Raw genomic sequence first — 26,426 nt, 5'->3', positions numbered from 1 at the left:
GTCACTGCATGAATCAAAGAATTTGATTTATATTGAAGAACACTTTGTTTTGTTCTTTGGGAAATTAGTTTGGAAAAAGTTTCTTCAGGTTCCAATTTTATTTTTGTAGGTTAAAGTGATATGTGATGGCATGAGAGAAGCTATGTTATGCCAGCAAGATGAAAATCGATATTTACTGCCCATCCTAACCAGCCACATTCAGAAACAGTCAGATAAGGATCTAGAAGATGCACTGCGTAGAGTACAAGCAGTGAAAGAAGCTGAAAGAAAAAATGGTCGCCTTACTGTGTCATCAGATGAAGCACTGAAATATCTTCTGTATCTGGTGGATGTTAATCGACTATATGACATTGCTTTAGGGCTGTATGATTTTGAGTTAGTGACTCTGGTCACTGCTAAATCTAACAAAGATCCTAAAGAATATCTGCCATTTCTCAACGAGCTACGCAGGTCAGAATTTATAGTGATAATTGTTACCATTTTATTCTCGGTATTTTCTTTTATTGAATGTCGAATTTTATTTTAGGTATTAACAATTTTGCATAATATATTATAATTATATAAGGAAATGTATTTTGTGAATTATTGTAATACACAGTTGAATTCTGCAGTTTACATTTTCCTGCCTCTTACATAATTTTTTCAAACCTTTCGGTTTTTCTGTTTATTGTCTTTTCCTTTAGTTTACAGCATTTTTTTCTGGCTCTTTGTAAGGTGTATAGACTATGTTTTAAAATATATCATGCAAAAATTGTTATCTTAGTTCACTTTCATATATCCCTGTCTATGTATATTGTGTAATGCACTGGATTTCTTTTCTATACAGAGTCTTCCATGGTGATGTTACAAATTTTCAAGAATAGTGGAAAAGGGCAAAAGAATCAATTTGAGATAAGGAACCCGGATCTAGAAACGCTTCAGCTGAAAGTCATAAACCAGAACCATTTTGTGATGCCTATTAAAGTGAAATAAGAAAAATTAAAGATCTTTGTTTGTTTAATAATTACATTACCTTGAGGCTACAAAGACTATATTTACAACAGTTCAAATTGGCGTCCTCTAGCTTTGATGCAGATGACAGTGTTGCAATAATGTGTTGCATCTAATCTAGTACCTCTGGACTTATTCTAATGATATCACAGACAGCTAGAATTCTTGCCGGGAGGTCTTCTTCATTCTCTACAGGTATCTCATAGGCAAGACCTTTTATAAGACCCCACAAGAAAAAAATTAAGTGGAGTCAGATAAGGTGAATGAGATGGCCAAGAAATAGACCTCCTCTTCCTATCCACTTTTCAGTGAACATCTGATTGAGGTATTCACAATCACCATATGCAAAATGAGCTGGGGCTCATCATGTTGAACCCACATGCATTGACGAGCATTAAGGTGGGGACATGTTCCAGTAACTCAGGTAGTATGTGTGTGTACACTGCTGCAGTTGAGGGAGTGAAAGAAGATTTGGGCTTATTACATAATTATTGAGTATTCCTGCCCATATGTTCACTGCAAATCTTACTTGATAGCAGTCAGTCACTGCTTCTTCAAAGTCAGGAAACCGTGCAGTTCGACTTCCTCCTTGGTCATGGAATTGTGGTGAAAATTGCCTCGTTTCCTGTAACAGTTGGAAAAGTTTTGGAAACATGGTATGAACTGGTTGTCGCCTACATGGACACGTGGCCCGATAGCAATCTTTCTGCTTCCCTTCTGTTTCCATTTGCTTGTCCATAAACATAGACCTTATCTTCAAGTTCTGTAGCCATACTATATTCCATTTCACTCAGACTGATGAAGTGCTATCTTCAACGTGTGAAAACAGACTGCATTATAAAGTTCTGAACACTCATACTTCAGGACCAACCATAATGAAATACAAATCACGCCATCTATAGTGCATTAGTGGAGTTTACTTTCCCTAACTCTTTGTTATGTACGCCTACATATTGTCGAGGTTACTTACCCTTCTGCTGTTATAATTCCTGCAGCCTACAAACAACTGTTTTGGCTTATAACTTTTGACTGAGACATTTCTGGACCTGCGTTCCTTATCTGAAATTGATGCTTTTGGTCTTCTCCATCAACCCTGAAAGTTTGTAACATCACCATGGAAGTACCCAGTAAACGTACTTATTGTTTTCAATATACTGTATGTTACAAAAAATTTGTTGATTTTTGTTTTAAGAGACAAAAGAAAACGTCTGGTTTTCCAGTGACTGTACTTCACTTTCACATAATCTTTCTTCTTGATTCTGAGTGTAACTTAAGTCTGTATTCTGCTTTTATCTCTATATTTTAGTGTTAAAGAAGTAGCTATAATCTTTACATATTCCCATATTTACTATGATTCAGTATATTGGTACAATATGCATGGTGTGTTTTGTATGAATTCTTAATCTTACCTTTGTTTCTTTCCATCATACATGTGGAAGATTACCTTTAATGTCTAATTCATAGGCAGAGAGAGGACCGTTTCCTTGGGGGGGCAAAGCAAAACCATAGAATCCCCATATAACGGGGTTATGGGGGACATCATTTACCTCCTACCCCCTCATTATAGCTTGACTGTAGTACAGTACAGTATATCAGAATATGATCATTTAATAAAGATATTTTCGGGGGAGAGTATTTTCTTACAGTGTTACATCCATATCCACGATGTTTCGGACCGAATTGTATAGGGTTTGAACTGTAGAGCTAGTATTACAAATTATAATAGGGCATAATTTAAAATAATCCCTCTCTTTTTCTCTCTCATACAGAAACATGTAACTACGTAACAGTGCTAACAGAAACTTTTTTGTATTAAGCTTTTCTGAAGATATAATATGAAATTTAAATCTAATTATTTTATTTAATCTCGTCTTTAAATTTATACATTATACCGGGATCACTTTTCTTTTTTCTGCATTGTTGTGCAGTATGTTATTCTTATTTCTCCAAGTGGCAGCCTGAGCACCTGCAGACTTCTAACACATGAGTACAGGCTGTTACAAAAGAAAAATTACAATGCTTCCAATCCTCAAATGAGGTGTAGAAATTCTTATACATTCAAAAATTTAAAATAAATATTATAGTCTAGACACTCGGTCTGAAGACATTAATTCGTCAATTTAAGCACAGAAACATAATCATAAACAAAAGCAAATAAGATATTTTGAATTCAATATTTTCTAACATTAATAAAAAAAAAAAGTTGAGACATGTTTGGGGGGCAGTGCCCCCCCTCATATCCCCCCATAACTCCGCCTATGACCTATATTGTCTTACTATTTGCTGCTTTTTATTCCCTATTATAAGCATTGCTTTCAAGTACTGACTTATTTTGCTGTCATATTGTGTATTAGTGTGTTGATTCTGTTTTCTGTCTGTGCTTAAGCTTGGTTTTTCCTTTAGCCATCATTTACCCACGAGTAGTACATGAGGTGAAATGCATTACTTGTAAAATTACTTTTATTTTTTTATTATCGCAGCTAACTTTAAAAGATTTTCATAAACACAATAATGCTAGAAATAATTATTACAGTACATTAATATATTTTATATGGTAGGTATTGTGCAAAATTAATGATAATGTCATACTGGATATCAAATTTCAATTAAACTAATAACTATGAGTTGCTGTGAGAGCCCCCTTTGCAACAATGATGTAGTGTAAAATGTCACAGAGGACTTGAAGATGTATCCAAATGTGCAGTGATAATGATGCTCACACAGATCCTTTAGATTCAGAGATACATAGGGTACAGTCATTTGTGGTCAACCCTTTAGACTCGATGCTAGGAACAATACATGTCCAATTGAAAGGTCACCATTGTAATTTTCGCTTACACATTCAATTAATGTATTAGGATCTCTTACATGGTGTTCAATAAGCAACATGAGACGTACAGTTTTACTTCTCTCCCAGAGGAAGTCATACTATAGATTTTCTCGCCCAAAAATATTGCCCTTTGTGTGTTTTGAACCCGATACCTGCCAGACCACATGGAGGAGTAACAGCTGACAAGTTTATCATGCACACAAGACCCCTTTCCCCTTTTGCTCAACTTCAGTGTCTTGTAGATTCAGAGGCGGGGGAGGGGAGAAGGGCCTGGAGAAAGTGAAGTAAACTGTTGCAAAACGTGTAAAGCATATATAAATGACGAAGTAAGTGTTAACTTCGTAACACCGAACTTTTTAAAACTATTTTTTCTAAAATGTGTGTAATTTTCATAGTTCTAATAATTGATAGATTCTACAGCATGCTATTGGCTAAGATTGCTTATGTTATGGTCTTGGAGTAAATGAGAATTGCTGTGCTAAAATTGACAGACCTGCTCAAAAGATTAGTCAGATCCTCATACTTCATATATTTTCGTTAAAAGTTTTTTTTTTTTTTTTTTTTTTTTTTTTTTTTTTTTTTTTTTTTTTTTTTTTTTCCCCCCCAATGTTTGTAATAGCCGAAGTTTTCTCAAATTTGATAATTCGTCTGTGTAGGTCTTCTTCATTTCTGGCTCGGGATATATTTCATTATATAATCTCTAGTATATTTTGATAGTTTGGTTAATCCAAGAGAAAATGTTTTTGTAACTTGCTTATTGAGTAAGAAGAGTACTCTCTTCTTTAGTTTAATTTGAGAAGAAAAATGGAGGAGGGAACAACAGACAGATAGAGAGGGCAAACAAAGAGTGAATATAGAGGAGCGGGGAAGGAAAAAACTAAGAAAACGTCAGTTTCGTACAGAAAGTGTTGTTAATGTGAAAGAGCACCAAACATTTCATAACACTGGACTGAATTTACTATTTTGACGTGGTCGTATGTTATTTTATGCCATTAAACCTGTAAGTCCACCAGTCAGGAGATCTCCTCTGAACGGAAGTAGGGGTGAGGTGTGATGTCATACTAAACGACTATTCAGTCAGAAAACAAATGTTTGTAGCACTTGACACGACAGAAATAAATAAGGATGCACGTGTTACTACTTGCTGGTTTTTCAGTTGAATATAATGGATAGGCTTGTTTTTTGCAATGCTATAATCCACCTTCTCTTTCCTATAAACCCACTATGTGAGCAAGAGAGTTAATGGCTTTATTGCCAAGAACTCGGCATTATTTAACAACAACATAATGCACCTTTTAGTGGAATGATCTCTCCTCACTACACTACTCAGGCGAAGGAGATCTCGTGGCTGGCAAACAGTATTGCTTCACATTGTATAGAGTTTTCTTCACTATGTTGCACACATTGAAGGAAGTGATGTCCTGCATAAATACCTGTTATTACAGAGAGTGCATAATATTTAGTAATAATTTTAATCAGATATTTTCACACGAAGATATATAGTCGTTCATCAGAATACATAATGTGGATTCATTTGCCAAAATATTGTTATATATTTTTTTATTTTTTTAGGATGGAACCTAGCTATTGCCGTTTTATCATAGACAAGCATTTGAAAAGATATGAATTGGCACTTGGTCACATTGCGCAATGTCCAGGAGAAGAACAATTTAAGGAGTGTCTTGATCTTATAAAATCCAAGAAGCTTTATGCTCAGGTAAATATAAATACATTGTTAACAAAGAATCTGAAAAGTTGATTTCAGATTGAAAGCAGGTTTGTATTAGAAAAAGTCTGGTTTAAATTATTTAATTTTTCAATAGTAATTTAATTAGCATTTTATTTGCAGTTCCTTTTGTTATTTTTAACTCAATATTTATGCCCAGGTTCATATTTATATACATAATCCATACTGCCTCTAACACTTCTGCAGTATATGCAAAAATTACATTGTAAAACTTCTTTTGTACATTTCTCATACTTAAGATGAAATGAACTCTCCTCACTATGAAGTCTTTTCAAAATTCCAGTAGTTTATACATGGATTGTAAATAAAGTAGTGGCAACATTGCTGAGAATGAGTCATGCTCATAATCATGTGATATGAGACAACTGGTGATCATAGTTGGAGATATTGTCGATGTAGTGAATGATAAAACCGGTTGCTATGACATCTGTTATTATTGTGCAAATAGAGTGATAAATTATTTATAAAAATGCACATTTGACTTTCTTGAAATAATCTTATCTTTTTTATTAATGACATTTACATGACCTCTTAATTTTCAGGCCCTTGATCTTTTTCCTGGAGGAAGTTCACAGTATCTTGATATAGCAGATGCTTTTGCAGATTATCTGCTGCAAAACAGACAGTATTATGAGGCTGGTGTTATGTATATAAGAGCACAGAAATTTCACAAAGCACTTTCAGCATATCAGCTGGCTGGCGATTGGAGGGAGGCATTATTAGCAGCAAAAAAACTTCAGTACAAGTAAGGTTCTTAATTTGTTCATGTGATATGTTATTAACTTTAAAGCACGTAGTATGTTTTAAGATCTTACGAAAATTGATGACACTTTAAAAAGTTAACAGATTATCAGATGTAAACTATTATACCAATATTCTAAAATTTCTAAAGCTGACATTGTGCTATAGGTTGTCCAAGTTTTGTGTTTTGATAGAAGGAAAGCTTGTTTCTATTATTGCTGTTTGTGAGTAGTTTCCAAACTTTTTCAGTTCACAGCACCCTTAGTGTATCAGGAAGCACCCGAAGTCAGTGCATAGACCTTTGTAACAGTTACAATGCGTAGATGAGTTTGCTTAAGTTTAAAAAGTAAATTAAACACATGTTTCAAATTCACAAATAATTTATGTAAAAATATTAAATGAGTACATATTTTGATCAGTCAGATCATTGACTAAATAAATAGTAATTAGTGGGATGGGTGAGCCTTTTGATCATTACACATCATCTCAAATCTTGAATAAGACTGAACACAATCATCCTCATTTCCTGTTCCACATTGATTTTCGTGACTGCCAAAAACTCAGCTTCACAACGGAAATTAAGATTCACTGAGCTCTATCACTTACTAACAGATATTCATCTTTTACTGATATCCGAAATTCACTTCCATGCTGCCAAATTTTGTCTTGAATGTATTGTTACAAGACACTCCAATAAGATTATTTTCTTTTACAGAAGTAAATTCAAATGTAGCTTTAGGACTGAATGGGTCTTGAATCCATGCGAACTTGTTGATATTATCTTCTTGAAAGTATTTTTCAAACCAGTTGTTAAACTGTGATAGATGTTCTTTAAGAACAGATCATATTTTGCGACAAACCATCTTCATTTGTGATCACAAACTGCTGCAATGGGGATAAACAGTCTTCGCCACAGTCTTCATTCATTTTTATTTTTTTATAGTTGTAAATTTGTTCTTAAAACTGAAATCTTCTTGAGTAGTTTCAAAATGTGCGTGCTGCTACCCTGCAGAGAGAGATTCAACACATTCAGCTTTTCAAAGATATCATACAAATGTTAGTTTTACCAAAAAAATGTTTGCATAATGTACCTATTTGGCATACATTGAATCCGAAATTTATGTTTTCCCATGATAAAGAACATATTTTTCAGTCCTGACTATTTTCCTATATTCTTTGTGTATTTAATTCTCGCGAAAACTACCAATAGAAAATTTGATTTCCCACCTTTTACATGACCGACAGCCATTACGGCTTCATGACGAGAAATTGATTACACATTGTAATTTGAAAGTTCAACAATAATGGATTGTTTCGATTACTTGTTCCAACTGTGTATTATGTTAATCATTTTTTTCAGAATTCTTGTTCTGATAGTATGTAGCAGAATAGACTAATTGCGACTTCTGGATCTGATATGTTTGTGATGTTTTGTGGTTAGCAGTCTAGAGTTTTAGCGTTTGTACGATATATTTCTATCGCTTGTTTTATATGGTGTTTTGCAAATGTATGACATTTAGTGCTGAAAGACATAAAGTAGACAGTATAATGATGACAGAAAGAAAGAAAGAAATTCTCTATCATTACAAGACAAGCTGCAAAAAAGAACATAACTTGCCAATCTCAACTTTGAATGTGATTGTAAAAAATCGTAAATAATCGAAGTGCAAAGAAGGAGAAGTACTTCAACAATTCGAAATAACAAGAGCTGGAAGAGGTACTGAACGAATAGTTTATAAGCATAAGATCAACAAGTGTGCCAGTCTATTCTATTCTATGTGAGAAAGCAGTGCAAATTGGAGTGAGATTAGTAATTGAAGACTTACTGCATCTAATGTGTGACCGAAAACACAGTGTTGTATACAAAACTGTGTGTGGTGAGAGTAAGAATGTGGAGACTACAGAGGACTGGAAACAATCACAGTTGTGGACACACTTGGCTGGATATGCTCCAAAGGACATTTTCAACTACTGTCAAATATGCCTTAAGTGTGAGGATTGCCATGGGAGCAGAGTGAATAAACAGAGACTCTTAATAACAAATACTGATGAAAGTAAGAAATTACAGCTTTTCTCTCTCTCTCTCTCTTTCTTTCTTATGGAGGACGTCCTGAAGGCTTGCACCACAGCTTGAGGCTTATTGTGTTAAACTGACCTTATTGAAATCTGCAGGATTACATTTCTGTATCATGATTCATGAGTCATCGTTTGGTGCCATCTGTTGATTCAGCTATGCAACACCCAGGTTGAACAGACTCCACGTGTCCACACCTGTGGAGTAACGGTCAGCGCGTCTGGCCACGAAACCAGGTGGCCCGGATTCGAATCCTGGTCGGGGAAAGTTACCTGGATTTTCCCTCAACCCAATACGAGCAAATGCTGGGTAACTTTCGGTGCTGGACCCGGACTCATTTCACCAGCATTATCATCTTCATTTCATTCAGACGCTAAATAACCTAGATGTTGATAAAGCATCGTAAAATAACCCAATTCAAAAAAAAAAAAAAAGACTCCACGTGGTCAACCAAGAATGCTCCTTCAGTCCCCTGAATATTCTGCAACCTACTTAGGTAGATGCCATTGCAAATCACATTACTGCATCCCACTGCATCCTCTATTGACCTGAAGATCGTATTATTGTTAGGTATTGTGATTCACTGTTTAGTGTCATTTATCGATTCAGCCATGCAACACCCTGGTTTGACTGAGTCCGCATGATCAACCAAGAGCACCGCTAAAAGTTCTGCAGCCTCCTAAGATGGATGTCATCTGTTTGTAAATCATTTTACTACAGCCTACTGCATCCTGTATTGACCTGAAGATTGCATTACTGTAGGTATCATGATCAGGGTGTGAATTAACAGGGGTATGGGGAGGATTTCCCCCCTGTTGGAAAGTTATCCCCCCCTCATAAATTCATGTTAACATCCCTGCCAGGGATCTGTCCTACATCCCTACCATATCAACTGTTGCCCTAGAAATTGAATGTAATTTTCAACCAATCAGACACTATGTATTACAAAAGGATCTAAAAATATATAAAAAATGGCAAGCCTCATTCAGATCTCAAATGTTCTTCAAACTGTCAGATAATATCCTGTGTAATTTCTATAAAATAAACAAAGAAGATATACCAATCTATATCACAGACACACTCATTAGCAAACTCCAGTTGTGAACGAAATTCCTCCATGGAAATGGGTGATTCCAGAACATAGCATACAAATTCCAGGAAATCATTCCAAAAATGATCCTCCATACATTCTTAAGTTAGATGCCATGGAACTACTCTGCAGCACATATAAGGATCATCTTCAAATTTATACAGATGGAGCTCTAAATCCTAATAATGGGACATCAAGAGCAGGGTTTATATTCTAAAATATCAAGAAAGTTACTTCATACCATATTCATCCTCCTCCTGTCTTGACACTGAATTGCTAACTATTGATGCTGCTCTGCAGTGTGTTACTCAAATTTCTGAAAAATCTACTTGCATACTTACCGACTCCAAGGGGGCTATATTTAATATAATTAAATATGTACCAAATGTATATGCACATATAATAATTATTCCAATTCAGAAACAACTAAGTAAACTAAAAAAACTCCAAAAGGAAATAACATTTCAATGGATACCTAGTCATTGTGGTATACCTCGAAATGAGAAAGTTGATAATATTGCAAAACAGGCAACATATTTGCAATCAATACCTCTTCAAGTGATATCTCTATCCAGTGCCTAAGTCTCATTTTATATGGATCAACAATTGGCTCTCTTCTGACAAAGAACAAATTCTACAGTCTGTACAAAAGAAACCAAATGACCTGGAAATGTACAAAAACTTGCCCAGACATGTCCAAATATTTTTAACAAGAGCCAGAACAGGTCACATTGTCACACAATTATACTTACGCCGATTTCACATTTCTGATAATCCTACTTGTCTGTGGTGTAATAATCATCATGATGAAGATCTGGAACACATTCTTCTATACTGTCCATCCATAAATCACAAAAAAAGTAAATTAAAATCATCAGTACCAGTTGCAGAAGACACAGTCCTGCAGTATATATTGACTACACCCCAACTCTAGCTACTAGCAACAGGCATCTATAATGAACACCGATCAAAATACCCCTCATTTCTCGTTAAAAAAAAAAAAAAAAACTGAATAAATTGCAGTGGACTTTATGTTATCAGCAAACAGCTGGATACATTAAGAAGATTGATTGATTGATTGATTGATTGATCGATCGATCGATCGATCCCTGCCAGGGATAACTTCTGTCCTCCCCCTCACAGAATATGTGTTTCAATACTAGTACACTTTATAAAATACAGTAAAAGTAAGCAAAGAAAATAATATTGATGTATTATCATCACCAGGAAGCTGACAATAATCAATAACTTAGGAATTACGCATCTTATTTTAAGCCTGCTCGTGAATATAATTATTATTATGGTCAAGATGCAAGACAAGCAACTCAGTACGAACAAGAGTTGAGCAGTATCGAATGAGGATAATAATAATTTTATGTATGGTAATCTCTAGGATTCCATCCCCCCCCCCCTCATCAGAAATCTTAATTCACACCCTGATCATGATTCACTATTTTGTGTCATCTGCCGATTTCACTATACATCACCCAGGTGCGACAGAGTCCCACTAGAACTTCTGCAGCTTCCTCAGATAGATGCCATCTGTATGCAAGTCACAAAACAACATCTGCTGCATTCTTGGTCGACCTACAATTATTGAAACAGTATAGATGAAATTGAAATTAATGAAGGTGTAATAGTCTGAGGTTCAGTGTCGAAAGTTAACTGGCAATTCTGCTTGAATTCGTTGAGGGAGAAACCACGGGAAAGATCCTAACCAGGTAACTTGTCCCAACTAGAACCCAGGCCCTCTCATCATTGTTTGCTGCATTATTTGACAGTGGTGGATTAATTGCTGTCTTTAGTCATTGTAAAAGCACAGAAGCCGACTTGTTTTAAGAATATAAGAAATCTGCCTATAGAATACACCTCAACAAATTAAAACAACTGAAAGTCAGTGTTAGGTGCCTTGCATTCTGTTGTTGAAGTTTGGAAGCAGGTCAAAGAAACAGCTATTGTGAACTGTTTCAGAAGAGCAGGCTTCTTTATATAAAGTTATGTTCCTGGATCAGAAGAGACCCTGGAAAAGGATGAAGATTTGCTCATGACTGGAAGAAACTATAGCATGAAGCAACATTCATGGACTTTGTACAATTTATAAATTAAGTCATTTTTTTACTTTTATGATTGTAAAGAAAGCCACCTGTAATTCCGAAGAAAATTATGCTAAGAGTTTATACTGTCCTCAAAAATCTATTGCTCTCCAGCTGTATTAAACCCATAAGCACTATAACTGCTCAACCACTAAGAACAACTTGGACAGAACCGCCTTAATGATATTATAATGTATTTAAATTATATGAATACAATTTTACAGAATGTAATATCTACAAAAGAAATACGCAATAAAAATTGATGTCATGAAATGACACTTTCTCACTGCACAGATTTGGAATGGCACCTGTATTTAATCCAAGAAAGAGGTGACTTAAATTGGCCATTATTTATGAGTGAGATGTTTATGATGTGTTCATATCAGAATTTCTCACGAATATGTAATGAATTTTTTGCCCCATGTAATATACAACATTTTATCTTATCCTAGTACTAATTATTTTCCTTCTTATACAATATAATATTAATTAGCCATAAAGAATAGTTGTTTAAAGCCCTATTGTGATGTAAAAATTTCTTTACTCCTAAGTTACCAGCTAGATATAAATGTATTATTTATTTCTGATCAATAAATTCACATGTGTAGTTATCAGCTATTGATGACAGTTGCTAACAGTTTGATAAACAATACACTATATCACTAGGATAAGATGCATGATTTTATTTGTGAGATATTTGTAGGCTAGAAGAAAAGACTAAATAGAAATATCACAAAATGATAAAGAACTGAATTGTTGCCAAATGCATAAATTGTACAGATATGGAAATAAAATTTGGAGCTCCCTTATTATATAAGTTTTGCTTACAGCACACTGTGTATGTGCAGCAAAAGAGCTCCTGTACAGTATGTATGCTACTTGTGGACAGTTATGTGAAATTTGTTGCCTTCATACAGTGGACTCTCATCAAGACTCATTCCAAATTTTAATTCTATATCTGTACATTGAAAAAGTGTCATTTCATGACATCAATTTTTATTGCGTATTTCTTTTGTAGATATTATATTCTGTAAAACTGTATTCATATAATTTAAATACATCATAACATCGTTAAGATGATTCTTTCCAAGTTGTTTTTAGTGGTTGAGCAGTTGCAGCACTTATGGGTTTAATACAGCTGGAGAGAAATAGATTTTTTAGGACAGTATAAACCCTTAGCATAATTTTCTTCGAAATTACAGCAAGCAAAAGAATTTTATCCTTAAATGAGAGGGATCCAGGGAAAAAATGATTGACCATTTCTTGCCCTCTTCAAAGTTAACTCTACAATTCATCATTCCCACCTGTCATCAGAAGTAATGAATTTCGCCTTGCAGGAGCCCCCACCTCAGAAATGGAATTAACACTGCCAAACTAGTAGAGTGTATAAGAAGTTTCTAGACCATATCTGGAGGTAACACTTGAAACATAAAATGAATGGAAATCGAGTATATGAGCATTGTATTTATAAAGTTGTGAAGATAGTTAGTATGCTGCAATAAATAATGTAATTTTTCTCCATTCTTTTCCAGGGAAAATAAATTACATGAATTATATCAGGATTTGGTGTCAAGATTAATGTGTAAAAATCAGTTTATTGAGGCATCTCATATCCTGAGTGAATATCTGGGTAGAGTGGAGGAAAGTATAGCTGTGTTGGTTAAGGGTAGACTGTGGAATGAGGTAATATGGTCGTGTTATAGCCATGATCGGCCAGACATGATAGGTAAGTATAATTTGATTATTTCGTCATGTGACTCCGTAAGTCACATAGGTGGCTAGAAGAATCATATTTATCAATTCCAGAAAACCTTAGCTTTGTTTGTTGTCGCATATCACTTTTAATAATGTTAAAATACGTCACTTAAGTGCTCTCCATTGTCATTACTAATATTTTCATTCATCTTTGTTCTTCATTGAATTTAATTTTTGTGTTTATGTGCGATTTTTTTCAAAGCTTTGCACACAGTGTGTTTTGAAATCATCATTGAGGCAATGAATTGAATCTAGAGGCAGGTTAATTTAGTCTCATCCTTAATGGGCCCTTTGTACCTGTTTATTTTAACATTAGAAATGTCTTGTTAATTAAACTGAAACTTACTAATTTCAAGAGTTTATTCACAATCCCTGTTGGTGGTTTTCTGTACCTTGTATTTATGATAAAATTGTTAACAAGGTAGGGCTATTTTCAACATTGTATCAACATTCGAAAACCTTTTTTCCAAAATTGCCCTCCCAATAACATTGTTCTCTAACGTTATGATTGATCTCATAACCATCATAGGAATCATATCACTGCACACTGGTTCGTTATTTAATTTCAAATTATTTAATTTGCAAGTAGTGACTGTATAGTTCGTGATATTCTTCATTCATATTGCAGCAATTAATTATCTCTGCAATATCTACATATCTATATGAAATGCACTTTGGTTCCAAAATTATGAAGTATGGAGGAAAAGTATTGTTATGCTGCAAAAAATAAAGAAACACAAAATAGACATGTGTAAATAAAAATTAAATCCTACAAGTTTTCAGCATTCCTAATACCTACCGAAAACTATAGTTTCGGGGATGTCTGTCCATCTGTTTGAATACAGTGATTTCTTCTAAACTAGGATGGGTTTTGTTCATATTCAGTTTCAATTTACCTAGGAATCATGCACATGAAATATAACAAGTATTAAGTTAAATCTGACAATTTTTTTCGTGCCCTTTTATGTATAATATACAGTAGAATCCCTCGTATCTGGCAATTCCAAAACAATGGCACTTTTGAATAAGAAAAATAAAAATATGAGGAAAAGTCAGTAAGTAAATTACAAATTGATGTAACAACCTACATTTCTGAATGAGACACCTGAATCTACCACCACTAGATTGCAGTATTATCAATGTTCACACAATCACTGCACAAACTAAACAAAGAAACACCCATGTAGATCGCTGGAAGCCGCTATTTTTAAAGTGGACAATTTTTGTTAGAGATGTGCTTCTTTCGGGCGCACAAATATCTATTAGGTGAATAATATGTCTTTCCTGCTCGACAAATGGCAGAACAGTTAATTCACGACCCCAGCCCCTTTTTGAAATAGCTGGTTAAGTTATCTAGATAGGTTTGGGAACAGTACTTGCAAGATATCACCTTTTCCGAACAAGTGTATCAATTACGTATTTAAATATATAATATATATAAAATATTTTCAATTAACCGGCAAATTTGGTTATCCGGCACTGGCTTTGTCCTATAGTTGCTGGATACAAGGGATTCTACTGTATATAGAATAAACTGACAATTGAAATTGTGCAGTTTATATGAAAACAATAAGCATTTCTTGGCTTAAGTTAATCTTCATCTGCAGAATTATTTATACTTTTTGTTTTGCTATTTCAGTCAAGTTTTCAGTGTCTCCTTTTCAAAAAAATCATTACAGCAAATTACACAGATAGGCATGGATTTCCCTTTCTTAAAGAAATAGGGGTAACTAGTTCTAGGTCTTACGTCTTATGCTTGAGAGTATGTCATCAGAAATAATTAATTTTACAACTTCCCTTTGAATGATCTTACTCCATAGTACTACTGGTTATTTGACTAGAATGCAATATACTTAAAATCTCATTATAAATCAATATCTTTCAATACATATATCATGTATTTAATCTTTTTGTCTTTCTAAATTATTCTGTAGTGTTTTTATTCTGGATCTTTATGGTCACTCTCATTGAGGGCAGATTATTTTGTTAAAAATAGTTGTGTAGGATTTTATTTTAGAAATGATTACAGTATACAAAGAATTGTATCATGGAACTTTGTGTAAAATTAATGAAAATTCTACTTCAGTCATGCAAACTTGGACTCTCAGTTTGAGAGAGGAACAGAGGCTAAGGGTGTTTGAGAATAAGATGCTTAGGAAAATATTTGGGGCTAAGAGAGATTAAGTTACAGGAGAATGGAGTAAGTTACACAACGTAAAACTGCGTGCAATGTATTCATCACCTAACATAATTAGGAACATTAAATTCAGACGTTTGAGATGGACAAGGCATACGAGGCCTGTCTAAAAAGTATCCGACCTTAAATTTTCCCGCGCAAAGTAGTGATTCTAAGGCGGCGCCACGGTGGAAGGAGGAACCGTAATGCGCATGCTTGAATTTTTTCACCGCATTCGCTTGTGCCAGTCACTGGCTGGTGGTCGCCAAGTAAGGTGCTGTTCTAAGTGTTCGTCGGATTTAGTTTTCTCGCAAGATGACTGAATGAATTGAGCAAAGATACTGCATCAAATTTTGTCAAAAGCTTGGTGATTCTCAAAGTCAAACAATTCATAAGATTCAGCAGGTGTTTGGGGAAGATGCGATGGGTGTAACTCAAATTAAGGAGTGGTTCAACCGATTCAAAGATGGCCGCACATCAGCGGAGAGTGAGCAGCGTTGTGGCAGGCCCCAAACTGCTCGGAGTGCAGCTGTTGTTGAGAGGGTGCGAAATTTGGTGATGGCAGATCATCGTTTGACCATGCGGGAGATTGCTGAAGAGGTTGGAGTGAGTAAAGATTCTGCACATGCAATTTTGCGTGATGATTTGAACATGAACCGAGTGGCTGCGAATTTCGTGCCCAAGTTGTTGTCCCCGGAACAAAAAGATCTCCGTCGTGACGTTGCACAGGACCTTCTGGACACCGCCAACACTGATCCTGGGTTTCTGAACACCGTGATAACTGGAGATGAGTCATGGGTGTACGGGTACGACCCAGAAACAAAAAGACAGTCGTTGCAATGGAAGCATCCCGAGTCTCCAAGGCCGAAAAAAGCGCGGCAGGTGCAAAGCAAAATCAAGGTGATGCTGACTGTTTTCTTTGATGTCCGTGGAATTGTGCATCACGAATACGCACCGGAAGGACAAACGATGACAAAGGAGTACTATCACGATGTTCTCCGGCGACTCCGTGATGCAGTTCGGCTCAAAAGACCAGACATGTGGACGGCGAACAACTGGCACTTGCATCACGACAACGCCCCCGCACATTCATCCCAATTGATCCACACTTTCTTGGCCAAACATGTAATTACAACCATTCGCCAACCTCCCTACTCTTCAGACCTGGCTCCTTGCGACTTCTGGTTGTTTCCAAAATTGAAGACACCACTGAAAGGATCCCGTTTTAAGAGTAGAGAAGAGATAATGCGGAACGCGACAACGGAGCTGAACACCATTCCAAAAGAAGACTTCCAGAGGTGTTTCCGGCAGTGGAAGGATCGGTGGGCTAAGTGTGTGAAAGCACAAGGGGCCTACTTTGAAGGGGAGTAGGGTCCCAACCCTGTCAGGTATTTGAAATAATTTTTCTGGCTAAAGGTCGGATACTTTTTAGACAGGCCTTGTATAGCATATATTAGTGATCATTGCTCCATACCCCACTCCCTGATACCAAACACCACGATTCCAGTTAGTACAATTGTACCAGATTTGGTCTGTGGATCTTCTTAGCCCACTCCTGATACCAAGTAGCACGATTCCAGTTAATACAATTGTACCGTAATTGGACTGTGGATTCGATTATTGGTACTTCTCGTGAATTAGTCGAGATTTTGTCTCTAGTCACCTGATTGTAGAGAAAGAGTAAGGATAAGTCTGGGGAGTGGTATTCTCGTTGCAACTTTGCTGAGTGCATTTCATTTGGCAGTAGCTTCATTATGGTATATGTGAGGCCTGGTTGGAGTTTGTTCAGAATATGCAATTTTTTTTGCCCCTTTGTCTGCAAAGTTTCTTCATGCATAACAGTGCTTGCTGCTTGATGGAATATTTTCTCATATGAACTCTGTATACTGCCAGCGCCAGCACAAAGTTCAGACTTCAGTTCCTTGAACATCTGTGGCATATGTTTGGCAAAAATATCTGATGTCACATTACTGGCACCCTAAACAAAATGTGGGCAGCATCTGGATGAGTGGATGTACAGGGAATAATCCAGGATTATGTGCCCATCATTAGTGTGGCTCATGGAGGCCGTCATCATTACCCAGAACAGGGAAACTGTGCACAGCATGAAAAGTTTCATTGGCATAATCATGTATTGAGATGCAGTAATGCCATATAATTCATTCCATGGAATTTACAAAAATGACAGGAATTTAGAACTTAAAAAATTGCAAGCAAAGGGGGTTCCAATATTGGAAGTAATTTGCATAGGACACATGTTAACTTTGTTTTGTAATAAAGTTATTATGACACTGTAAAAAAATAAAGTTTAAGTTAAAAAAAAAGATATAATAAAAAATATGATCCACAATTTTTTCGGCCAGTGTATTTAAATTTGTGTAAAAGAATATACCTATGAAATAACAGAATTATAGTGTACAAATCTTATAATAAATTCATCCTAACACACACTTTTGAATCTTGTCTTCATGCAAAGAAGTAGACACTGAAGAAATTAAATTTTCAAGTTGCAAATTAATAAGAATGTAGTTATTAATATCGAATAGGTATAAGAAAAATTGAGAAACAGATAGAAATGATGTGAACATGTAAAACAAATGGTGAAAGAAAGAGTACCGAGAATAATATTAAAAATCAAATTTTAAAGGAAAAGAGTCATTTGTGGTCCATGAATCCAATGATACTTGAGATCCAGAAGAACCTGAGAAGAAGAGATCATGATTAAATGTATGTGTGATTTGTAAAAAGTGGAGATGATAAAATTGTGATGGCCCCATTGGATTGGTACCTTGGATATTAAAAGTTACACAAAGCATCTGTTTTTACTGGTAGCTGTTAATAATTAATTTTTTATTGTTTCACAGATCCTTTCATTAATCTGACTCTTATGTTACAGAGACACATGTGAAACCAGGAATAGTTGAACACTTGGAACAACTTTCTTCTCAAATTTCCACAACTCGTCAACGATTTAATACGTATAAAACAAGACTAAATGTTGTACGAACGTCAAAAGAAAAACTACGTCTTGATGGTAAATGTAATACAGTAACATATCATCTGATTTTTAATTAATTCATTCATAGTGTTCTGCCTAAGGACATGTTTTTACTGCAAACTCAGCATTCTCCAATCTTTCCTATTTTTCGTCTTTCTTTTAGTGAATTTTAATGTTCTTGTTGAATACACATATAGTATCTGATATCATCATCTAGGTTGATATCTGATGCTGGGCGAATTCTGACATTTTATATGCTTTTATTTAAGTTGTTGTTGTTTTCTAATGCCAGGCGTTTGACAATAAAGTCATTTGACCTCTTGCACTCCAATATTTTTCAAAGATATTATCATGACCAGCCACTGAAGCACAGGTTATACCGCCAGCATTCCATTGTAAGATGTTTAGTTGATTCTGTACCATTAAAGTAGTCCCTGCCCGGAGATCCAATTGGGGGACTATTTTACCTCCGGATAATTTTACCTTAATGGTACTCATTTTCATATTGGAGTGGTTAAATGGCAAGTTGTAGCCGATTTAAGTGAACACCATATTTTAACGTTTTGGTGGCTACTTCATTCACACACAACCCCCAGAATGTCTGGAGGACCACACCTGCTGTTGGTCGATGGGTCCATTGGACCTAGCTGGGAGATCTTGTTGATCACCAGCTTTCCCTCCTTAAGCCACTGGAGGACGATTTTAGTGGCATAGCAGGTCAGCACTAGGAACAGAAAATTAGAAAGAGGAGGAAGGAAAGTGAAAAGAACCCCTGGGTCTTGAATGCTCTAATGCTGTCGGGATCGAATAAAGTAAGAGTTCAGTCAGAGGACTGGATAGGAAAGGGTAAAGAGGGAATTAGGTATTGGATAGAGGAAAATTATACCAAATTCAGTCATTAACTCATCAAGCTGACCAGTGCTAATTGATGAGTAGCCCCTCCCTTTAGTTCAGCTTGTAAAATTATGCTTACTAACAGCTGCACCACGGGAAGGTAGGGATGGGACATTGGGTATTTGTCCAGGTTGGGTCCTTAAAGCCTTCAATGGGAAGGACTAATGGCTCTCCCCCCCTGTATCCGACAGATACCCTTTTGCAGCCGCTTTTATTTAAGTAGTTATAGTAATATCACGAAAGTCTTCTGCACGTTTTTGTATGTTGTAACAAGAGAGATCCCTAATTAAATTAAAGCACAATGAATGTTTGGTTATCAGGTGACATCAATAATTTTTTTGTTACTTACAACAGTTTTTACGCAGATAATTTAATTATTTCATTGTCGTGAACTTTATTGAGATAGAATGACGCAGAAATCACACTTCTCTTTAGTTCATTCTCAATATTATGCATTGGTTATTGGTTTTATATTCAGTCAATGTTAACTTGTGTGATGGTATCAGTGTAGGGTGACCTCGGATGAGACTGCTTGGAGTAGAATGTACGAGGAATTATAATCCTAAGAAGCTAGAAGCTGCTATGAAAGCTGTCAAGGCAGGAAAGCTTTCTTATGACAAAGCTTCAGAACTCTTTCAAGTGCCAAGACCAATAATTTTATGGAAAATAAGGTTAGCAAATTCATCCTGGAACTCGAGGTTTTATGCAATTGCAAGAAGTACACACAGGGCACATTGTCCAAAGATTCTTTTCCATCACTGCTAAAGTAGATCATGAAGAATACAGGGTGTATCAAAAAGTCAGGTCAATCCTTAAGGAGGTGATTCAGGACCTTATTTGCAACAAAAAATCCTAATACACTTTTTCAATATTTATCCCCATTTCCGAGTTACATGAATATCACGTACCTTATCTATCTCCATTTGATTCCACACCTAATGAACCTGTCTGCTTGAGAGAAGGTAGGCTAGTTGTCTATCGCAGATGCACAAAATGTTCCCCTTTCACACGAACACACACTTCAGCACGCCATCTGATCTCTTACTGCACATTATCCAATCTGTGCTGGTGTATCTCCATTGCAGCCATGTTAATCTTTGCAACAAGCTCTTCTCTGCTTGCTATCTCCGTTTAGTACACTTTCTTCTTCATGCAGCCCCAGAGAAAGAAGTCCAATGGTGTTAGGTCTGGGAACCGGGCTGGCCAGGCAATGGGATCACCCCTTCCAATCCATCTACCTCGAAAATGGTGATGTAACCATTGGCGTACTAGAAGTCTGAAATGTGCTGGAGCACTGTCTAGTTGATACCATAATTGTCCTTAATCACCTCCTTAAGGCTTGACTTGACCTTTTGATACACCCTGTATATCTGCAAATCTACGGAAAAATGAGCCTTCGAGGCATCTGGGTTAATCCTCTTTGGTCCAGAATATGTATTGAGTAAGCTTTCCAATCATGAAACTAGAATAAAGATATTATTCTTGGTTCAGTAGGTTTTGAAGACTTGCTAAAACATGTTAGATATGCAACAACTAGCAGTGTTAGAGTTCAACAACAAAGAAGAATAAACATCTCTTCTAGAAAGTCTGTATTGGGTCAAGATGTAGGGGAAAGGGAAACTGAAGGACAACAAGAAGCTGAAATAAATGCTTCAGAGCAGGAGGAAGAAGATATTATAAATGAAGACCTACCTGCACTTTAAGAATAGCCAAGGGATGGTGTATTGGAAATGAAGCATTTGTAGTTGTGAATTATGACTACAAGTAAGGAAGAAAACTACTACCAAGAAAGTTTGTTGGAGTTGTGAGAGATGTAGGGGCAAAGCATTAGAAATGTAATAGTGAGGCTGTATTTGTTTTTACTGTTGTTGATGAAGATACAGTTCCAAAAGACAAGATTGCCGAAGTTCTTAAGCCACACAAGAGAAGATTTATTTTTAAAGAAAATGTTTTGTAAAAGAAATTGAAAATTTCATCAAAATATATACGTTTTCTTTTATTCAATAAATTCACTAAATAGAGGTATCTGTTAATTAAAAAATCACTTTTGCTGTTTGATTTTGTCCTACAGTGGAACAATTTTGGACATTTATTCTATGTAAATTACGAGTGTCCGAATTTACGCCACTACATGGGGTGACATTGAACACTTTTATTTTTAATTTTTTTAATTGCCTGGTTAGTTAAAACATTAGGTACTATAGACACTACACTCCTAAAATACTTCCCCCTCCCCTGCAGTATACCATATTCTATAACCAAGAACTTCAATCATCATCACTACAACCCATGAAGAGTCTTGGTTGTCCCAAGAAGTCTTCACCATTTTTCCAACTTCAATACCTCATGAAAAATTTTAGAAAATATGCTAAATCTATCCATTGCAACCCAGATGATGGTACAAAGATAACTTAGTTATGACACAAGTAAATGTTGAATTAAAGCTAAGACTATGCATTTCTCTTGTTTTTCAGAAAAAGATGATTGTACTCCAGAAGAATGTGACATATATTCAGATACAAGTAGCACTGTGGGTTCTACATTTAATTCAGTCACTATGGGATCCCGAACATCAGGGTAACTACGCGAAACTATTAAAAAATTAAACATATCTATTTTCAGCAGACTGTGTTTATGTATTTTGTGGTATTGTGTCTAGGCGGAGCAGTAGATCCAGCAAAAATCGACGAAAACAAGAACGAAAGATGCTGAGTCTTAAAGAAGGAAGTCCATATGAAGAATTTGCATTGATTCGAGCACTGCATGAAGTCATTACCACTGCTAACAACACTAAAGGTTTGAATTGCTATTAGTTGCATTAGAGTTATTAAAAGAACTCTTTACAGTTTAGATATTACGTGCATATTAGCCAACACATACACAATTAGTTTTTTAAAAAAATTATCTCAATTTTGAAACCCTGATTTGTGAATTAAAATGAATATTGACACATATTTTCTCATTATACAGGATGGAAGAGAACATATTACATATTCATTCTAAGATGTGATTTGTAGAAGTATGATTAACAAAAAACAGTACATTTCGTATAAAGGAGGAATGCAATTGAATTTTGGCTGAAAATTTTCATTTATTTTTTATTTTTCCAACAGATTATTTGGTTTTCCCTCTTTAAAAGGTTGTGTCATATATGGCTATACTCAGATTGTATCCATTTTTAATTTTCGATTTTCTGAGAAGGATATACAAGTTTTAACTTTAATGCCTATTCTTCATAAATTTACGAATTCTTGTTGAAAAAAGTTACATTTATATATTTTCTTATCTTTCAGATTTATTCTTTGATTTTTTCTCTTCAAAGTAATATATCACGTATGATTAAAGAAACCTTGATCCATCATTTTTTACGGCAACAGGGAATAAAAATGATAAATATGGAAAATGATAATACCGGGTAATCATAAAAATTACTGTATTTAGGTGTATAATAAACACAGCAGAGTTATGGAGACATCCCACTGTTCACGAGACAATTTAAGAGAGAAATATCTATGGATTTAATTTCTAACAATTATCTTACAAAATTATGGCTACTTTAATGACACTCGCAACTGCAGAGGTTATATCAGTGTCGTCAATGTGTCGGAATTTTGTCCTGCAGGAATTTTTTTACATGCCAGTAAATCCACCAACATGAGCTTGTCGCATTTAAACACACTTAAATGCGATTGACCTGTGCCGGGATCGAATCTGCAACCTCGAGCATAGAAGGCCAGCGCTACCAAGGCCAACAACAATTATATTAAATAATGTAAAATCATAATGGACTTGTCTTGCAATATTTTATTGTTTGTAAACCTGCGATAAAATAACGTATATTGTTGGCTTAAATAGGGTATAAAATGAACAACTGAATGATTATTGATTACTGAGACACTGAATGCATCTTTATTAGAACACTGTCTACACTATTTCTTGCAGAAAAAGTCTGCGATCAACTTTCGTTTCATGCACATTTTATACCTGAATTCTGTAGTGAATTTCAGATAATGATACTGAGGTAAACAGAAAGGTGGAGTTTTACCACCTCCCACACCATCGTACCAACTCATGCATGTGATGAGGATGATGTACACGGTAGAAATTAGTGTGAAATTCCTTACGAGATGTTGATCGTTACTGATCATTTTTAGACAGAAATGAAGTATGTTAAAATTATGAACCTAGTTTCATGTTATGTTCAGAATGCACTATTTCATAGTGTGATATATATACGTGTGAAATTGGAAAGCACATTGAAAAAGAGAAATTTATATGTCACTGATTCTGTATATAAAGTTGGAGACATTAAGTTCCAGGGCATGGTGCAATACCCAAAAAGTTCACTTCTGAACAGTATTTATTACATCAATAAGTAATATGAAGATATGTGTTGGAATCCCATCAGTTTTCGAAGGTTTTTAAAATCATGAAATGCAGTTGCATCCTTTCGATTACTCACATGGCATGACTGTTTGTCAAAACACTTGAACAAAATTGGAATTATTTCTTCACACTTTGTCCATTGTGCAGTCTTCAGGAAGAAATGGGGTCAGAATCATCTTCAGCGATGTCGAGCCTTTTCCTCTGTACCCACTGTGTGTAAGAAATATTGGAGAGCAGACAGTTAATGGCTTTATTGTCAAGAACTCAGCATTAGTTAACAGCAACAACAAAATCGTGTATATATGTGTGTATTTATTCACACTGCAAATGAGTAAATACCCAGTGGCAGTGGTAACTAATTACACTCAATAATGACAATTAATACTTACTTACTGGCTTTTAAGGAACCCGAAGGTTCATTGCCGCCCTCACATAAGCCCGCCATCGGTCCCTATCGTGTGCAAGATTAATCCAGTCTCTATCATCATATCCCACCTCCCTCAAATCCATTTTAATATTATCCTCCCATCTACGTCTCGGCCTCCCCAAAGGTCTTTTTCCCTCTGGTCTCCCAACTAACACTCTTTATGCATTTCTGGATTCGCCCATACGTGCTACATGCCCTGCCCATCTCAAACGTCTGGATTTAATGTTCCTAATTATGTCAGGTGAAGAATACAATGCGTGCAGTTCTGCGTTGTGTAACTTTCTCCATTCTCCTGTAACTTCATCCCGCTTAGCCCCAAATATTTTCCTAAGCACTTTATTCTCAAACACCCTTAACCTATGTTCCTCTCTCATAGTGAGAGTCCAAGTTTCACAACCATATAATGACAATTAATAATAAACACAATTAATAATAATAATAATAATAATTAATAGCAATAATAATAATAATAACAATAACAACAACAACGAACATCCTAAATTAAATGAAGCACGATCACTTAAAATAACATTTAAAGTAAATCTAAATTGTATCTTAACCCTAAGTACGAACTAAAACCCACGAGTATGATATGTTCATGCTTGCACAAGTACCTTTCAGCACTACACTCATTTCACTGTCAACTCACTCACTGCACTGGAACTACGACACTTTTCACTGATACTATCCTGATTTCACTAACACTTCAAAAACATTTCACTGTTCAAATACTTTGCACTGCCACTATAAACTATAAAACTTCACTGACACAAACACACTTCACTGACACAACACACTTCACACTTAACTGATACAACACTTCAAATAACAAAACATCAATTACACCCTTTAAATGGTGTGTATAATATACTATCGTCTATTAGTGAAGTCCTTCAGTCTATTTTTAAATACATTTTTGGTTATTGGTAAAGCCTTTAGTAAGTCTGCAGGTCAAGCATTCCAGTCCCTGATAGTACGATTGAGAAAAGAAAACTTTCCAGTGTCCGTCTTTTTTCCCTCAATTTATATGAGTGGCCGTTCCTTGAAGAGTAATTTGGTGGCTGCAACCTATTTTTTATTTCTCTCCAGACAGGCTCACCTCTGTATGTTTTGAACATTGTGCATAATCAAATTCGCGTTCTCCTATCTATGATTCTGTCAGATTGCTCAAACTTTAGATAATTTTCAACATTTAAAGTAATTATGTAAGAATATATCAGTTCGTCTATCATTCTTGTTTCAAGAAATTTGCTTATATTGTTCAATAGTTTAAATAGTGACCGTCAGAACTTATTTGCTAAACAACGTAAGTGTGTATGACATTTTAAAATATAAATTGACTTCTTTTGAGAAGAGGAGCTGGTTCTTTGTTCAGTATCCTTTCTAAGAATTGAATCTGTTTAAAATAAGTAAGAAAATAGTAATGAAATACGCTAAAGAGAGCAGAAGTCTTGGAACATACTATTTCATAGTATGAAACATAAATGTGTGAAATTGGAAAGCATATTAAAAAAGAGAAATTTATATGTCAGCATGAAATCAGAAATGTATATCAAAGCAGGAGGATATGACTCTGCTCCAGATGCACCACAGTAAGAAGAATGTAAGATAAACTGCTTTAGCCAGTAAGCTTCTGTCTTCTGTTTTTGTGTTGTCATAGTATTTTTATTTATTTTTTTTTTATTTTGAAGTAATGTTCATGTGTGCATGAAACATTACAATGCAAAATTGTAAATGTGTGGTATTTCACAAATAAATAGTGTACAAAATATATTGTTGTTTTCTAATGCCAGGCGTTTGACAATAAAGTCATTTGACCTCTTGCACTCCAATATTTTTCAAAGATATTATCATGACCAGCCACTGAAGCACAGATTTTGAGGTATTCCGAATCCATTTCTTGGTTTGAGTTGCACAATGGGCAGTTAGGGGACTGATATATTCCAATTCTATGCAGGTGTTTAGCCAAACAATCATGGCCTGTTGCCAATCTAAATGCAGCTACAGACGATTTTCGTGGTAAATCGGGAATTAACTGTGGATTTTGATGCAGAGAGTGGAGCAGTTAAATGGCAAGTTGTAGCCGATTTAAGTGAACACCATAGTTTAACGTTTTGGTGGCTACTTCATTCACACACAACCCCCAGAATGTCTGGAGGACCACACCTGCTGTTGGTCGACGGGTCCATTGGACCTAGCTGGGAGATCTTGTTGATCACCAGCTT

General features: G+C 35.4%; 1 protein-coding gene across 3 annotated transcripts in view; it reads left to right on the top strand.

Annotated features, from left to right (window-relative positions):
• Positions 1-26,426, top strand: part of Elp1 (elongator complex protein 1) — an 89,287-nt gene that overhangs the window by 36,235 nt on the left and 26,626 nt on the right. For all 3 annotated transcript variants that reach the window (XM_069839676.1, XM_069839677.1, XM_069839675.1), the window contains exons 5-11: positions 110-450; positions 5,393-5,537; positions 6,110-6,312; positions 13,098-13,291; positions 18,393-18,530; positions 21,863-21,965; positions 22,048-22,184. In XM_069839676.1, the coding sequence (XP_069695777.1) occupies positions 110-450; positions 5,393-5,537; positions 6,110-6,312; positions 13,098-13,291; positions 18,393-18,530; positions 21,863-21,965; positions 22,048-22,184 (1,261 nt within the window). The remainder of the gene's footprint in view (positions 1-109; positions 451-5,392; positions 5,538-6,109; positions 6,313-13,097; positions 13,292-18,392; positions 18,531-21,862; positions 21,966-22,047; positions 22,185-26,426) is intronic.

The sequence above is a fragment of the Periplaneta americana genome, chromosome 11, assembly GCF_040183065.1.
Source record: "Periplaneta americana isolate PAMFEO1 chromosome 11, P.americana_PAMFEO1_priV1, whole genome shotgun sequence".
NCBI classification, from domain to species: Eukaryota; Metazoa; Arthropoda; class Insecta; order Blattodea; family Blattidae; genus Periplaneta; species Periplaneta americana.
This window is presented reverse-complemented; position numbering and strand designations above follow the sequence as displayed.